The following is a 16,265-nucleotide window of genomic DNA, read 5'->3' on the forward strand; positions in this document are numbered from 1 at the left end:
GGAGCCGGGAGCCGCTTCCGCCGGCGGCAAATCCCATCCCGCGTCTGTCTCTGCTCCTCGCAGAGCTCCAAGCGGGACCACCGTCCTCCCGCTCCCCCCTGCCGTCATCATCCTCATCCTCCCCCCGAGTCCTCTCTCACTGCCCCATCATGCAGGCCATTTTGCAGGCGACAGCCGAGATGAGCGCAGCCCCACGCCCGCTGCCTTCCTCCGACTGGATGAAGGTGATGTCGCAGCCGGGCGTCAGCTGCCGAACCGTGGCGTGGAAGCGGTCCTTGAAGCTGCCCAAGGGGAAAAAAATGGGGTCAAGACTTGGAGGATGCAGGAGGAGGAGGAAGGGCATGGCGGTGGGAGGAAGGCTCCCAGGGATCCTCACCTGGGATGGAGCTTGTAGACAGAGCCGTCAACCCCCACGGTGATTTTGAGGGTCTCCTGGCTCCGGCTTTCCCGCATGCGGTTGATGACGCCGGCCAGCCCGGCCGAGCACATCTGGGCAGCGCGGGTGGAGACGCTCTCGCAGACCATCCGCACGATGTCACAGTCTGTCCCCGAGGGCAGCAGCTCGAAGGCCGTCAGGATGTTGTAGATCTGCTTGCGGTCACCGGAGTCGCTGGGATGGGGAGAGAGGGGCGCACTGGTCAGGGCCGGGTGGGACACGGGGACCCCAATATGGGGCAGTTCCACAGGGCTGGTGTGGGGTGAGGGGATGGGGGGGCCCAATATGGGATGCTCAGAGGAGGTTGCTGTGGGGTGATGGGCCATAGGGACCCTGCGGCGGGACACCCCAGTGTGGGGTGACAGGACAGAGGACCCCCCGTGGGGCAGTGCGGTGGGCTGGTTTGGGGGTGCCGCCCCCCGCCGCGGCCCCATCAGCCCCATACCTCTCGATCTGTGACACGAAGCGGGTCTCGAAGGTCCCACGGGTCTTGAGCTTCTCGGAGGCCTCCCCGTTGAAGAGCAGGTTCTCGTCCACCAGCTTCAGCAGCACCAGCCGGACGATCTCCCCCATGTACTTCCCCCCGATGATCTTCTCGTAGCTGGGGGGGGGGAGACACAGGCAAGGGGGGCCGTTAGAGCCAGGACTTGGGGGGGCCACGTCCCGTAGCACCCCCTCTTTCCTTCCCCTCACTTGCTGGACACATCCCTGCATGCGGGCATGGCAGCCGGGGCGAAGGACCCCCACTTTGGGGGTACCTGTGATGAGTTCCTCCGGCCTCAACTGAGCCCAGCGTGGCACGGGCGGGCAGGGGGAAGGAGAAGGGTGGGTGGAGGGGACGCGGCCGGGGATGGGGAGGGTGGGGGGCGGGATGCCCAGAGGAACTGGATCTGTCCTATTCCTTACAGTTGCTGACCGGGGTTAAGTGAGGTCTCGTCCACCACGCGGTCGTACTCCAGGAGGAACTCGTCCAGCTCCCCCGAAGCGCCGAAGGCCCCCCACTCCGTGTTGACACACATCCGCCCCTCGTCGCCCTCCACCAGCTCCACATTCTGCATCTCCTCCATGTAGCAGGCGTTGCAGCCCGTTCCTGCCGGTGGGAACCAGGGATGGGACCCCCAACACCCACGTCCCTCCCATCCCGACGGCACCGCAGCGGGGGGACTCCGCTCGGAGCTGTACGGCCCCATCCCGACATGGGTCGGGAAGCTCAGCCCTCCTGCTCCCCCCGGGCTCCTTCCCTGCGGCCCCTGCCGACTGCTCGTCCCCAGTGGGTATTGAGGGACGGCCACCACGGGGTCCTAGGGGCTACGGCTGCTGCGAGGCCATGGCAGCCTGGCCTCCGGAGGAGCTGATAAACAGCCCGGCGCGGTGTTTACCCAGGCCGAGAGCCAGTGCGGAAAGCCCAGATGGCCGGGTGGTTGATAGCGCTGAAGCCAGCATGGGTCTGGAGGGTGGCGGGGGGCTGCTCCCCTTGGGGGGGGGGAAGGAGCCTGGAGGGTTCAAACCCACCTCCCGGGCTCCCTGGCACGGCTGGCGCTGGCCGCCTCCAATGGATCCCCACCCATACGGTGACATGCCGGAGCCACCGTCAGCTGGAGAGAGGATGTCCCCTGGGGACTGCCCCATGCCGCGGATCACCAGACACATTATGGTGACTACCCCCTTTCCACCTCAAAGTTGCCCCCACCATCATGCCAGGCCCAGGCGATGCCACCCGGCGTCCCAACCTCAGGAGACCTCAGCAGGGTGCTGCTGCCACCCCCCTGTGCTCAGTGCGTGTTCCCCAAAAGGACAAACCCCTGCTCGCAGCAGGGGAGCGTGAACGGGGCTGTGGGAACGGTCTCCCCCTCGCCTGCCCGTCCCGGCGGGAAGGGGCCGTCTTACCCACAATCATCCCAACCTCGCACCGGTGATCTTCGTAGTAGCAGGAGATCATCGTGGCCACCGTGTCGTTCACCATCGCCACCACGTCCATCTCGAAGTCCTGGGGACGGGAGAGGGACCGTCGGAGTCTCACCGGGGGTCCGGGCTGACGCGCAGCAGGGTGGGGGGTCCCCAAGGGTGAGGATACACACACAGATCACACACACGCATGGAATGACCCCTCGCAGGGACACGTGGGGCTCCAGCGGCCACATCGCGGGGACGGCCGGGGGTGCCGGATTCTCCCCCCACTACGGTACCAGCACAAACCGTACGATCATCTCACCCCTCGCCGTTTGATGGCATCTCTCAGGAGCCCAACCACGTTGTTCCCTTCTGCGCCAGAGGCTTTGAAGCCCTTGGTCCAGTTCAGGAGGATGCCCTGGAGCGAGGGGAAGACCAAAATGGGGCTGCAGGTGTAGCAGGCTCATGGGGACCCCTGAGTCCCTCTGCTGCCTGGCCACCTCCTCACCTTGTCGATGTCCTCGTGCCGCACAGGGAAGGAGAAGGTGAAGCCCAGGGGCAGCTTTTTGTGCTTCATCTGGTGCTTGTCCAGGAAATCGGAGATGCACTCGGAGATGTAGTCAAAGAGCTGGAAGAGAGGAGGTCGAGCCTTTCCTGGGGGCTGTCCCCATCCTCCCACTGCCCGCAGCCGGCCACCATCCCCACCATGGGTGCCCTGAGCGTGGCCAACTCCCTGCCACCGCCTGGCTCCCGCCAGGCTAGAGGGATGAGGGTCGCACATGCCGCCATCCCCACCGAAACACAGCACAGCGTGCCCCTGCCCGGTGATGGGGACCACGCGGGAGGGGATGGGATGCCCCCTTCTGCCCAGCTCACCATCTCGGCCGTCCCCGTCATGGCATCCTCCGGGATGGAATACATCTGGTGCTTCGTCTTCACCTTCCACTGCCCTTCCTCCCCCTCGCCCACTTTCACCAGCATCACGCGGAAGTTGGTGCCGCCGAGGTCCAGCGACAGGAAATCTCCGACCTCTGCGAAGCCGGGGAGAGGGGACACAAGGTGACCAGCTCAGGGGGGGTGTCTCGGCCTCCCGCACCGAGCTCGGCGAGGTGTGGGGACAAGGTGTCATGGCGAAGCATCGGGAGCAATGCCCGCCCAGCCCGGCCACGCTGTACCTGAGCCCTCAGGTGTGGAGCGCACATAGGTGGGCAGCATTTTGACGGAGGCTTCCTCGTGCGTCTCCAGTTTTAGCCCTCGGTCCATCTCTTTTTGCATCCGGTACATCACCTTCTTCAGATCCTCCTCCTTCAGCCGAAACTCTGACAGGATCTGCTCCACCTGCAGCAGGACGGACGGCATCAGCCGGGGACAGGGGATATGGGACCCAGGTGGCCTGAACCGCTATAAATAATCCAAATTTTCCTTCTCCTCACGCTGGTTTTCCCCATCAGTGCACAGACAGCCCAGACCACCTTATCCCATCCCTCTGCTATCCTGCCTCCAACCTAACGGACACGCTGGTGAATCCGCAGGGCTGGCACGAGCCGCTGTGGCCCCAAAACCGCTCCCAGCGCTGCCTGCGAGACATCCGTGGTCAGCACAGGAGTCCCTGTGCTGTCACCTTCAGCCGGTTCATCTTCCACGAGCTCAGCCAGTTGCTTTGAAGCCGGTGCCATTCCAGCAGGGCTTGGACCAGTGACCTGGGACATCCCATCCCGCTGAATCCCAGGGTCTTTCCCAGCAAGAAGTGCTTTTGGCGATGCCATTTAGGGGCTCAGTGGCTCCTACCGAGGACAGGGGACCCCTCCGTGTCTGCAATGAGGATGCCGCATCCTCCTTGGTCCCCCGGGAACCGCGGGTACCATTTCCAGCCCACCAAACTCAGGGCAAGTGGGAGCCGAGGGCGGGCAGGACCGCGGGCAGGATATAAAAAGCGCTATCGGGAAATGCTCCCTCGCCTCGCTACCAGGGAGAATCGCAGGGCCCACTCGAGGGAAGCGCCTGGCAGGCAGGACCTGTATTTACCCTTTACGTAGCAACCCTGGGCTCCGCCGCCGGCGCAGCCTCCATTAGCCACGGCACGTAATCGGGGGCAGGCAGCCCCGGGCTGTCAGATGGAGCCGGGGGGAGCGAGCGCTCGCTGCTCGGCCAGATGTAGCTGGTGGCATTAGAGGGCTCATTAGTCACTGGGATCCGGGCAAGCTTAAAACGCTCCCACTTGCACTTTCGCCGGTGGACAGACATTTTCCTCGAGTCTGTCGCCGTTTCCCAATGTGTTTTGGGCTGGGGAGCTCTGTTAAAGGCTTCGGGATGAGGTTCGGAGTGTTCCGGCATGGGGAGAGCATCCACCACCTCAGCTCAGCCAAAGCTGCGGCCGCTTGGCCGCTGCCCCAGGTCTGTCCTGATCAATCACCAGGCCCCGAACGCCGTCCCTCAGCCTCCAGCCCCCCTGAGCAGGGGCTCATCCCAAACATCTCCTCACCCCGAAAGCTCCTGCCCCGCGGAGCCCTCACGCCCCGGGGGCCTCAGCCCCCACCCCCAGCCAGGGGGAATCTCGACACCTCCCCAGCCATCCTCCCCCAAGCCCGGGGGCTCCATTAACCCCTTAGAGAAGATGTGGCTGCGCCACGGGGGACACCACCGTGCCAGGGAATGCCACCGGCCACCGTGGAAAGGGGATGGGGCAGCACCACAGCGAGATCGGCCACGACCCCACGGGTGTTCAGGCTGGGATGGTTGGAAAAATCCTGCCAGGAAAAGAGCGGGTCTGGACTCAACCATCTTGCTGGAGCTGGCGGCTGAAGGCATTCGGCGCTCCACAACGCGGAAGCCAGCCTGCAGCACCGTTCGGCACAGGAACGCCGAATTTGCTATAGCCGGAGGGTCCCCGTCCCTGGGGCTGGCACCTGAGGATGTCAGCGGAAGTTCCGAGTTTTATTCCTCCAGTGGTTTTTCCATCTCAGGCATTGCGTGCCCCAACTCATCCCTTCTCTCGCCTCTGAAACAATGGGTTTGGCTCTTCCTTGGCGGGATTTGGCTCTTCCCATGCGACCGAAACCGGCTCTCAGCTTCCCAAGAAAACTGCTTGCTCTGACATATCCCGCAGAGGGGACAAAGCTGGAAACCATGTGGCCAAAGGCTGCGATGGCTGGTGATGCCCGACTCCGCCAGCCATGCGCTCCTGCCCCTGGCACATGCTGTCCCCCCTCAGTGTCCCCTTGGATGTCCCAGTCTGCGGCGGGGAAGCGTCTTGCTGTCCTCACCCACGGCACAGCTCTGTGAGCTCAATCCACCCAGAAGAGGAGACGGGAGCAGCTGCCCCCAGCCGATGTTTGGCCAGGGACGCGCCGGGTGCCATACTCCCGGGTGCCTCGGTGACAATGGTGATGACCAGCCGAAGGAGGTGACGGGCCCCATCTCATCCCAGGGCTGGCAGCAAGGTGCCAAGGGCGATGCCCGGGCTGCGGGAGCACACCAGCCAGGCGGTGCGGTCCCGCAGACGCTCCCAGCTCCGTCCCGAGTCCTCGCCGGCGCGGGGACAGGGCACGGCCCATGTCGTGGTGACACCCGGTACACCAAAATGCAGTGCCCTGGCTTACGGCGCTGGGCCCCCCCCCTCCGGAGCGTGCCGGGGGATGACCTCATGGACAGGAACCCCCCTGGGCACACCGGGGCTGACCCCAGGCTGCATGTCTTTGCCCCCGGAGCAGGTGTCCTCCCCGCCAGCCGTCCTCCCCTCCAAGCTACCTCTGTCCCCAGTGAGGACCTTGACCAGCGGGAGACGCCTGCAGCGCCCGGCCACTCGCCGCAGGGATGGCTGGCAGCCCGGGAAGGATCCGTGCCACTCCCCACACCCACCAGGTGCCCCCCACCCCGTCTCCCCGCCACCGCCCCTAGGATCGCCCTGGCACCGGCCTCACCTTCTCCTTCCTGCCGCTCTCCATCCTGGCTCGGTGATCCAGCATGGGGGCAGCTGTCGGGGCAGGGTGGGCTGCGGGCTGAGCCGTCCCCCCCCAGACCCCGGGCTCCCCGCCGCCGTGCCTGCCCGGGGCAGTGAGCCCCCTTCCCCGTCCCGGCGCTGGGCTGCTCCGTCCCTCGCTCCACCGGAGGATGCTCCACTTTCGCTGCTTTATCTCATCCGACGGCAGCTGCCTGCTCTCCAGCACCTGCTGAGGGGGGGGTCCCGATCTTCTTTCCCCTCCCCCCCCGCCGCCTCTGGACCTCAAGCGGAGGGGCAGGGAGAAGGGCCCGGTGCCCTGGCGGGCTCAGCGATCTCGCCCCACATCCTTCGCGCCGGGGGGGCGGATGCAGGTCGTGCTCTCCCCGCTCGCTTCCTATCACCGGTAAATATATTTACCGGGATGCCAGGTGAGTTTCAGGGTGGTGAGGGGCGGTGAGCCCACCCTGGTGGGTTTCTACAGCCAACAGGGAAGTCCCGGTGCGGCGGCAAGGCTTGGCCGGGACCCCTCCCCGCTGGGGGCCGCTGGCCCCGTCATGCGAAGCACCACGCCCCAGGCCACCCGTGTCCCCACTCCAGTTGCCATATCAACGGCTCGATGTGCTGGCGGTGGTGGCAAGCACTCCACCGGACGGCTTAGCAACCCAGCACGCTCCCATGGCGACGGCGGCAGCCGGAGGAGTCAGTGGCTCCGTAACAAAGGTTGTGGCTGCCCAGCCGGGGGCGAGGGTGACTGGGAAGTGCTCCATGCCCCCAGGATGGGAAACGCTCTGGCAATGGCGGGATCGATGGCAGATTTGGGGCTGGTTTTTGGGGTCAGGTTTTGACGTCTCCTTATTGGTGCCGCCAGCCAAGCGCTGGGGAAATGGCGCCTTATGGAGGTCCCTGATGGGCAAGGGGAAGACCCCAAGGAGGAGGGGACCCCTTCCCAACGGCCCCGGCCATGGGAAGACCCCAAACCTCCCAGTGTCGGTCAGCGGCAGCGTCCCCTCAGACACAGAACCGGGGAGGGCGCAGGAAAGGTCCCCCGGGAAGGCTGGATGGGGGCCGTGGGGGAGCTGGCAGCCCCACAGGGGAATGAGGGGGCTGTGGGGAGGGTCTGGGGGTCACCCCACAGCGCCTCGTCCCCATCCCAAGGGCTCAGGCGCCCCCGCCCAGAGATGGCTGCCCACCCCGGGCAGGGAGCCGGCCCCACAGCGGGGTTCCCATCCGTGCGCAGAACAGCCCCACAGCGGCGCCGCCGCCGCCCCCCGGGGCAGTGCCCACGCCGCGCGGGACGCCGGCCCCGGGACGGGGCCCCGCCCCAAGGGGACGGGCCCGCCCCACCGACGGGGCCCACCGTGGGCCCCCCCCCCGCGCAAAGGACGCCGGGACAGAGCGCCCCCTGCCGGACGTCCTGCGGGAGAAGCCCCGCCCCACGGCGCCAGAATCGGTGCTGATTGGCCGCTCCGCGGAGGCGGGCGAGGCCAGAGGGAGAAGCGGGCGCTTATTGGTCAAGAGGCACGGGGGGCGGGGCGGAGCCAGCGCGTGCGCAGGGCGGGCGAGGCCCCGTGGCAGTTACCCGGGGTCGGTGTCACTTCCGGTCGCCGCGGTTCTGCTTCCGGGTCGGGCTCATTTTCCCCCGTCGGCCGCCGCCTCCTCACATCCAGTGCCGGAGCCCCGGTACCGGACTGGGACTGGGACTGGGACTGGGACTGGGACTGGGACTGGGACTGGGACTGGGACTGGGGCGTTGGGTTATACTGGGCGGGCAGGTTATCTGGGTTGTGCTGGGGCTGGGGGCCAGGGGCTGGGTTAGCTGGGTTGTACCGGTGGCTGGGTTATACCGGGGCCAGGGGTGGGTTAGGGGGAAATACCGGGGGGCTGCGTTATACCAGAGGGTCGGGGCCCAGGTTAGCTGGGTTATACTGGGGGCCGGGGACTGGGTTATGCTGGGGCGGGGGCTGGGTTACACTGGGGGTGGGTGGGGACAAGGTGGGGGTCCCGGTAAAGCCCCGCGACGCACGGTGGGGGGGGGGGGGGCGGAGAGGTCCTGGCGAGGCCCCGCAGTGGGGGGGGGGCGGGGGGGTCCCACCGGCGGTGCCCGGGCCCTGTCTCACCCCCAGGGCTCTTCCTCCGCCCAGGGCAGCCGAGCCGCCGTCATGAGGCTCTACAGCCTAAGTGTCCTTTACAAGGGAGACCCCAAAGTGCATTTACTGAAAGCCGCCTACGACGTGTCCACCTTCAACTTCTTCCAGAGGTCCAGGTGGGTGTCTGGAGGGGTGACTCTCCCCTGGGCGCCGTGGGGCTGGCACGTGGCTTGGGCAGGACCTTGGAGTAGAAGCTTTTTTGGGGGTTTCTTCCTTGTTCTGCTCCTGTGTCCCTGGGGATGCGGGGGTGATGGTGACCGGCTTCTCCTAAGGCATAACCCCCCCACCCCGAGATGCTCCCCTGGGGAGCTGGGACCCTGTGCGTGCGGTTCGGCACTGCAACATCCGCTTTGAGCCATCTGTCAGTCTCAGGAATGGAGCGAAACCTCATTTTCCCTACGACCTGCCCAGGCCCAGCAGCAGGAGGCCAGGTTTGACTCGGTTAATTGGCCACCAAGCGATAAAATCTGGGTGCAGGGAAACACCCCAAGTGCTCAGGTCAGCTCTTCTCCCTCTGGCAAGTGCCTAAACCCAGTAGTCACGGCGGCTCCTGAGATGTGAGACGTGAGTGGGAGGAGGCTTGCCTTTTTGTCGGGCTAACAAGGCTCACCTGACACTTCCACTAGCATTTTATTTAGGTGCTTGGTCTAATCTTAAACTTTTCCCAGCCCGCAAACCTCCGCTTGGGTTATTCTGATGGCTTGGGGTGAGCCGGTTTAGCCCGTCTGGGCTCCTGCGTGTCCCGCTCCGTGCACACAGAGGGGTCATGGAGCTCTTAGCAGCTGCCCTTGCAGCCAAGAGGAGCTGCTTCTAAAAGCTGGGAAATCAAGTGTGTGCCTGTTGCAAAACAGCTCCTTTCCTGTCCCCCAGCTCCAGGCGATAAAAGCTGTAGGAAATACTCACCCACAGGACTCGAATTTTCCACGCCTCATCCCTGCCAAGATTTTATGGAGCCTCGAGCACATTTGGTTCTGCAATTCTAGTGATAAAGGGAAAATATTGAAGGAAGATTGTCTTAAAAAATAGTCTTTTAGCCAAATACGCGAGAGGGATAGAGGAGCTGTGCCAGTGCTGCCAACGCACGCGCTTGAAGATGGATTGCAGCGGGTGAAGTGATCTCCTGAAAACCCAAATTGCTTCGTAGTCGTAGCTCTTGGTTTTCCAGATTCCAAGAACGTTCCCTGCATGGTTTTGCCATCAGCTACGGCCAAAAGAGCCGCTTCCCTGGCAGCTGGTTATTTCTTTGCTCAAAAAAAAAAAAAAAAAAAAAATCTTGGCTTTTTGGGAGCAGCGATGCCTTTTGCGGAGCGTGGGGGCGTATCTGTGCTTGTCAGCCTCACGGCTTTTCTCTGGTGGCTAATCCTTGTCCTGAGCTGGTTGCCTGGTCGTGCTCAAGGGGCTGTGCCTTGGTGCCTGTGAGAGGGCAGCTTAGGTGCGATGTTTGGGGTGCCATTAACTTAAGCTTGGGTTAAAAATGCAGCGTGTGCGTTTTTCGAGGCTGCAAAGTTACCAGAGAGCTGGGTTTGGGGTTTGAGTCTGGGATAAATGTGGTTGTGGTTCCGGGGAGCCGTGAGAACCTGCTGGGCAGGAGGATGGCGCCAGCGTCTGCCCTCAAACCTCTGCCGGATCATTTGGGAGGGTCAGGAACGTAGTCTTTGGTGGCCGATTCCTCTGGGAATACCGTGAAATACGGGAATTGTGATGGCTGCGGCTGCCGGCACATCCCCAGAGCAGGAGAAAGGGGTCGGTCCTCTGTTTCTGCTGAAGTTGGATGTTAAGAAATCTTTGGGCTGGTCTTTTCTCTGCAGCGCCTGGAAACAGTTTGGAGTCTCGGTGGAGCCAGTGTCTGATCGCGTGGTGTCTGGGCTGGCAGAAATGCAAAGACCCCTAAGGAGTACCTAAACTGCGAGGGGCAAATCCCCGTGCTGGAGCCGTGTCCAGCAGTGGAAGGCAGCGAGGAAACCGTGGTCTTTGCCACGTCGGTGTCACTGACGTTTCATCGGCACCGTGTCACGTGAAGCTCCCGGGCAGGAGCTGTCGGTGTTGGGGGGGTGTTTGAGCAAACTGCGGTCTGAGCTCTGACAGGTTTCCCTTCCTGGGGCTTCCCAGCTGATGTCGGGAATGTCTTGCCTCGTGTTCCTTAATCCCGACGTGCCCCAGGCAGCGTGCGTTGGGAACAGTTTTATTTTGCACTTGCTCGTGATTTTTGGCCTCTTCTTTTCCTGTGGGGGGAAGAGCAGGGTTTACGCGAGGAGCCTGTTTGGCAGGACTCAGCTCTGGGCTTGGGAATGTTTTCCAGACTTAGGGTGAGTCTGGCTTAAGGCTGTTCCTTAATTTTGACGCAAAGTGGGAGGTAGCTGAGGTATGTTTGTGGGTTAAATGGCCTCCCCAGAATGCCAGCGCCTCGGGTGGGATTTGGGTAAAGGCCCCAAGCACGGGATAGAAGCTGAGGAGAGGGAAGGGGCCGGAGCTGCCCCCGCAGCTCCTTGCTGCGAGTGCGCAGGGCGCGAGATCCGCAGTTCCGCGGTGTTTTACTTTCTGCTGAATCACCAAAAAGCAAGTTCTGCCTGAGGACGCGAGTCCCTGCCCTGGGCCTGGTGAAGCTGGAGGTGTTTGGGTGGTGGCTGCAGCTCCGCGTAGGTGCAGGGTCCGGCCTGTTCCCCGAGGGGAAAACCCACGGTTCAGCCATATCCCCGCTACCCAAACGTGGTGGGGGGGTTGTGGGCAAGGGTTTCAGTCCACCGAAAGCGCCAGGGACCTCTGGAACAGATGATCTCCCCCGCGGTTACAGTGCCAGCACCCCTCCCGCAGGCCTGAGTCCCCTCGCAGACTCGAGTGCCGGCGCTTTGTGTTTGCAGCGTGCAGGAATTCATGACCTTCACGAGCCAGCTGATTGTGGAACGCTCGGAGCTGGGCAGCAGAGCCTCCGTCAAGGAGCAAGGTAAGAGGATAACCCCGGGTCAGCACGCGCTGTCGCACGTGCTTCGTTCCTTGTCTGTTTACAATAAAAAATAAGAACTCAAAACGGCGCCCAGGCCAGTCGCGCTAAAGACGTGAGGCGGCGGAGCCGGGCAAGAGCCCAGCCTGCCCTGGGAGAGGCGACGGCAGGAGCAGGGACCTGCCTGACGGCTGGCTGCCACCTTCCAGCCTCGTTCCTCTCCGTGCTGCCCTTGGGACACTCGGAGCTGTCGGGCTGTGTGCCTGCTGCCCCTAAGCTTGCCCAGTTTGTCCCATCCCTAGCCCGCACGGCAGCCGGCGTCCCCCAAGGGGCGACTGTGCCATCGCAGCCTCCCTCCCCTCTCCCTTGAGCTCTGCCGCGTGAGTCTGGGCTCTGTGCCCTGATCTCTGGCCTCCTCTCCAGCCTCCCCGCCCTGTTTCACGTACTTCCTGAACCCTGAGACGCGCAGGGCGCGGCCTGGAGCTGGCCACTGTGGCCTCTTTAATGACACTCCAGGCTTGTGACAAGTTGTTATTTTATTAAAATCAGGCCGAGCGCTTCCCCCGCTGATCTTTGTTTAACTCTGGCAGTACCTGCTGCCCTAGAAAGGCAGCGTCGCGTCCCGTGCCGTGTGGCCAGGCTACGGGAACAATTTGGGGCTGATTTTGAGCGTCCCTCGAGCCCTTCCCGCTCTCCTAATGAAATCGTGTGAAACGCGGTCACTGAATTGAAACGCCCGGGTGGGAGGTGGCGGGTGCTGGGGGAGGCTCTGGACCTTTCTGCCGCTTCTGACGTGCGTTCTCTGCCCAGAGTACCTCTGCCACGTGTATGTCCGGAACGACGGGCTGGCCGGCGTGGTGATTGCAGATAACGAGTATCCCCAGCGGGTTTGCTTCACCTTGCTGGACAAGGTGAGCATGCGAGGCCGGGAGCAGCTCTGGAGGCGACAGTCTGCGGTGGGGCTGCTCCCAGGACCTCCTCCAGATCTCCCGTCCACGCTCTGACAAGGAAACGACCCTCCTGCTCGTTAGCTGGGGGACGTCAGAGCTGAGCCGAGCAGGATCCGGCCAGCCCAAAAACTTCCAAGCCACGCGGTGACTTGGCTTTGCCAGCTGGGACTTAGGCCCAGCTCCGTTCTCCTGCCAGCCCAGGCACCGGTCTCGCAAACACCCCGTCCTCCCTGTCTGCCTTGGGTTTCATGGGGGAAAACGCAGTGCAGCCGCGCTCCTGGCATTGCCGAAAACCGGTAATAACGTGTCTGGCCGCCCTGGCAGGGTGCAGGGCTTTGGGGACAGCCGGGGACAGCCACTCCTATGTGGGCACCGCTCTGTCGGTTGTTTGCCGAGGAAGTTGATTTCTGTCTCTTCCCTTGGCTGGTTCAAGAGCGCTCAAAAGGAGGAGGAGAAAAATCTCCTTTTTCGAGGGGAAAATCCCTTCTGCCAGTCGCGGCCCCGCAGGCAGAACCTCCTGGCAGTAACCGCCCGCTCCCTCGTGCCACAGGTGCTGGATGAATTCTCCAGGCAGGTCAGCAAAATCGACTGGCCTTCGGGCTCCCCGGCGACCATCAGCTACGCCGCCTTGGATGGGTACCTCAGCAAATACCAGGTATGGCCCCCACGGGTGACACCCCGGCAACGTCCTGGGACACGGGTGCTGCAGGGCTGTGGCCTGGGGGACGCCGGCGTCCCTGCGGCCGCGATGCCGACATCGTGTTGTTTTTCCGAGAACCCCCGCGATGCCGACCCGATGACCAGAGTGCAGGCGGAGCTGGACGAGACCAAAATCATCCTGGTGAGGAAGACGCCGGGCCTGCAGCCGGGACACTCCAGCTGGCACGTCTGCTGGGGGCTGGGGTGTAGGGCGGCCTGGAGGCTTCTGTCCAGATGGGACACGGTGGCACCTCCATCTTCTGCCCGGGGCCAGGGAAGGAACAGGGAGGGCCCGGGGTGCCAGCGCCGTGGCTCAGCGCTGGTTTCTTTCGGCAGCACAACACCATGGAGTCGCTGTTGGAGCGAGGGGAGAAGCTGGATGACTTGGTCTCCAAATCGGAGGTGCTCGGGGCACAATCCAAAGCCTTCTACAAAACCGTGAGTCCAGATGTTCATCCCGGGGGAGGGTCACCCCTCCCTGAGGAGCCAGGGGTGGCCTGGGGCTGGGGAAGGGCAGGATAAACCCCCCCCGGTGGTGGGTGTGGGTGCCAGGCAAGGACCACTGGCCCGGCTGCTTTGGCCCCGGAGGGAGCTGGGTTGCCCGAACTCTGGCTGCGGAGCTCACCCAGCCCTCGCTCAGGCCGCGTGGCTGGTGGGTGATGTTGATGCCGGCTGCGGTGGTTCCTGGCACGGGCTGTGGCCGCGGCGATGGCTGAGGGGGGTCAGATCTGTGCCGTAAGCCATCGCCGCGGGGGCACGGGGCCGTCGCCTTGGTGGTGAACCGCGAGGGCTTGGGACCGTGTCGTCTTGCTCCGGCGGGAGGGGGGCTGTGTGGGTGGCCCTGGGTCCCCCCTTGGCCCTCAGGGAGCTGCAGCCAGCGTCGCTCCTGCTTTTCCTTCTCTTCCCAGGCCCGAAAGCAGAACTCCTGCTGTGAAATCATGTGACGCGGAGCCCGGGGGCTCCTGCTCCGGACCACCAGGCCTTCGCTCCCCTTCTGCCCTCGCCCGGGACGACAGGAAGCAGAAGCCCAGCGCTGGGCGTCCTCGGCGCCGTGGGCTTACGTGACTTTTTTTTCATCTGGAGGGGCTGCCGAGGCTGGCATCGGGCCGGCACCTCGTGAGGTGGAGGGAGTGCTGGAGACCCCCCGCCCTCGCTTTTCCCGGGGGCGGCTCGGACCACGGGGCGCCTGGCCCCGCGCCCTCCCCGGCCTTTAGATCCATAACACCAGCCGGTGCCTCGGTGCCCCGGCACTGCCGGCCTCGGGGTCAGGGAGAGGAGCCGGGGCTGCCTGGGGGAAGCTGGGGCCGGGGGGGGCAGTCTTTTATGTATTTGTGTCCTAAGAGTGAGCCCAGGGGGGGTGGGAGAGGGGTGGGGAGGGAAGAAGAGGTGCTTTCCTCTGGTGGGGGTACTCGCTGCTGGGCTATTGCCCGTTGCCCCCCCTGGGCGGTGAACTGGAAGTGGTGGTCCCGGTGCCCAGGGAGGGGGGTCACCTCTGGGCCCCTTCCCTCGCTTGGGTGGTGGGGTGTGGGGGAGAGCTGGGATGGGATGGGGGGGCTTGGGCGGCACTTGGCCCCTGCAGCCCCCCTGTCCCCATGGCGGGCTTGCGGGGGGGTGTCCCCCATTGTGCTGCCTGGGGCTGTGTTGCAGCCCCCCCCCCACTTTGCCAAGGTGGGGAGAGGGAAGCTGGGGCAGCGTGGGGCCAGCTGGAAGCCAGCCCCCGGGCTCAGGTCCCTGCGCTGGGAGGGGAGCGGGGCCAAGGGGCGGCCGGGGGGAGCACCGAGATCCCCTCCCCTGCTCTTGTCAGCTTGGGGGGGGGGGGTGGCTCAACACCCCTCGCTGTCCCCTCTTCCTCCTCCTGCGGAAGGGAAAAAAGCTTTCGCTCGAGATTGTATCGTGATCGGTGTTGCCTATCGTTTCCCTGCCACTGGCCGCACCGGCCCGGCGAGGATAAAGTTGTCTTTGACGGTTGTAGCCCAGCTCTGACTCTTTTGGCGTCCCAGGGGGGGCCAATCAGGTGGCCCAGGCATGGCCACGGGGCAGCCGGCGGCACAGATTCACTCAGCCTTCTCCCTCCAGCTTTTTTTTTTTTTTTTGGTCAGTTGTTTTTCCTCATAATTTATTTGCAGTTTTCCCGAGACAAAAACGAAATCAAGAGTCATCTTTTACACTTAACAAGGCTCAGAAAAAAAGACGGAGGGGTCGGGGAGGGGGGATAGGCCGGGGGGGGGGGGGGGGCGGGAAGAGGGACGGAAAAAGAATGAGAGAAAAGGGGAGAAGAGAAAAATTTGGCAACGATCCACCAGCATTCATGGGACAGTAACAGCTCAGCTCAGCTCCTCGACATACAGCGTTAGCGCCCGAGGTTTGCTCCCGCGCAAAGGGCATGCAGGAAAAAAAAAAAAAATTTAAAAAAAAAATTAAAAAAAAAACAACCAAAAACTATCCCCCAGCCCTCCCCCCCCCCCCCCAACACCTTCCCCACACCCCCTCCCCCCCCCCCCCCCTCCCCTTCCCCAGCCAAAACCAGGCCCCCAGCAACACATGGCGCCTCCGGACACGGAGATGGAGGAAGGGGAAACCCCGGGGGGAACACGCGTGACCGAGCCGGAGATGCCCGGAGCAGGGCGATGCCTCCCCTGGGGAAGGGGAGTCGGGGGGCAGCGGGGGGGGGGGAGAGGCGGATGAGGGAGGGGGGAACCCCCAGCACCCGGCGGAGCAGCATGTGCCCCCTAAGAGACCCGTTCTCTTAGTCTAAAGTGCTTTCGATGCTGCGTCAGTGCTGGCTGGATTGCCCCAAGCCCCCCCCACCCCGAGCCCCGCAGCTCCCCCAGGTGCCCCCCCCCCCCCCCCCCCCCAAAAAGCCTGCGTTCCCCCTCACCACCCCCCCTCCCCATCGCCTAAAACCTGCCGGCACCTGGAGCTGGCACCCAGCCACCCGCCTGCCCGGGGAGGGGGGAAAATGGGGTGCTGGATGCCCGGTCTGCGTCACCAGGATGGGGACATGGGGGGGTGCCCATCATGGGGGGGTGCCCATCAGGGGGACCCTCCCAAAGGCATCCAGTGTGTGTGTGTGTGTGTGTGTCCCACCTTGCTTCCCAGCTGGCGGCCCCCAGCCCGGAGCACCCCCCGCGGCCGGGGACGCCCTTGTGGGAATTCAAAAATAAAGAGCTCTCTCTATGTACAGGGCCCGGGGAGGGAAAAGAGCGCAAGCGGAATCCAAAGAACAACATCCACCACCAGCAACAGCGAAAACGCCACAAGCGCA

General features: G+C 63.9%; 2 protein-coding genes across 6 annotated transcripts; one reads left to right on the top strand and one right to left on the bottom strand.

Annotated features, from left to right (window-relative positions):
• Window positions 1-25: 25 nt before the first annotated feature.
• GCK (glucokinase) lies at window positions 26-7,451 on the bottom strand. 4 transcript variants are annotated; one of them, XM_054225006.1, is made up of 10 exons: window positions 6,247-7,451; window positions 3,502-3,664; window positions 3,203-3,357; window positions 2,835-2,954; window positions 2,649-2,744; window positions 2,324-2,423; window positions 1,343-1,526; window positions 882-1,037; window positions 377-610; window positions 26-281 (listed from the first exon to the last, which is right to left on the bottom strand). In XM_054225006.1, exons 1-10 carry the CDS (start codon window positions 6,289-6,291, stop codon window positions 137-139), a joined length of 1,398 nt encoding a protein of 465 aa, XP_054080981.1. In that variant the 5' UTR covers window positions 6,292-7,451; the 3' UTR covers window positions 26-136. The 4 variants fall into 4 exon arrangements, with proteins under 4 accessions (XP_054080981.1, XP_054080983.1, XP_054080982.1 ...); XM_054225008.1 differs by lacking the exons at window positions 2,649-2,744; window positions 2,835-2,954; window positions 3,203-3,357; window positions 3,502-3,664; window positions 6,247-7,451 and having other exon boundaries at window positions 2,347-2,408; XM_054225007.1 differs by lacking the exons at window positions 2,649-2,744; window positions 2,835-2,954; window positions 3,203-3,357; window positions 3,502-3,664; window positions 6,247-7,451 and having other exon boundaries at window positions 2,340-2,398.
• A 375-nt stretch (window positions 7,452-7,826) lies between these two features.
• On the top strand, window positions 7,827-14,976 carry YKT6 (YKT6 v-SNARE homolog). 2 transcript variants are annotated; one of them, XM_054180852.1, is made up of 8 exons: window positions 7,827-7,946; window positions 8,408-8,529; window positions 11,272-11,354; window positions 12,162-12,262; window positions 12,852-12,956; window positions 13,077-13,142; window positions 13,337-13,438; window positions 13,909-14,976. In XM_054180852.1, the coding sequence occupies exons 2-8, from the start codon at window positions 8,426-8,428 to the stop codon at window positions 13,942-13,944; spliced, it is 597 nt and encodes a 198-aa protein (XP_054036827.1). In that variant the 5' UTR covers window positions 7,827-7,946; window positions 8,408-8,425; the 3' UTR covers window positions 13,945-14,976. The 2 variants fall into 2 exon arrangements, with proteins under 2 accessions (XP_054036827.1, XP_054036828.1); XM_054180853.1 differs by having other exon boundaries at window positions 7,844-7,946; window positions 8,413-8,529.
• Window positions 14,977-16,265: the final 1,289 nt, after the last annotated feature.

Source organism: Rissa tridactyla, chromosome 20 (assembly GCF_028500815.1).
Source record: "Rissa tridactyla isolate bRisTri1 chromosome 20, bRisTri1.patW.cur.20221130, whole genome shotgun sequence".
Lineage (NCBI taxonomy): Eukaryota > Metazoa > Chordata > Aves > Charadriiformes > Laridae > Rissa > Rissa tridactyla.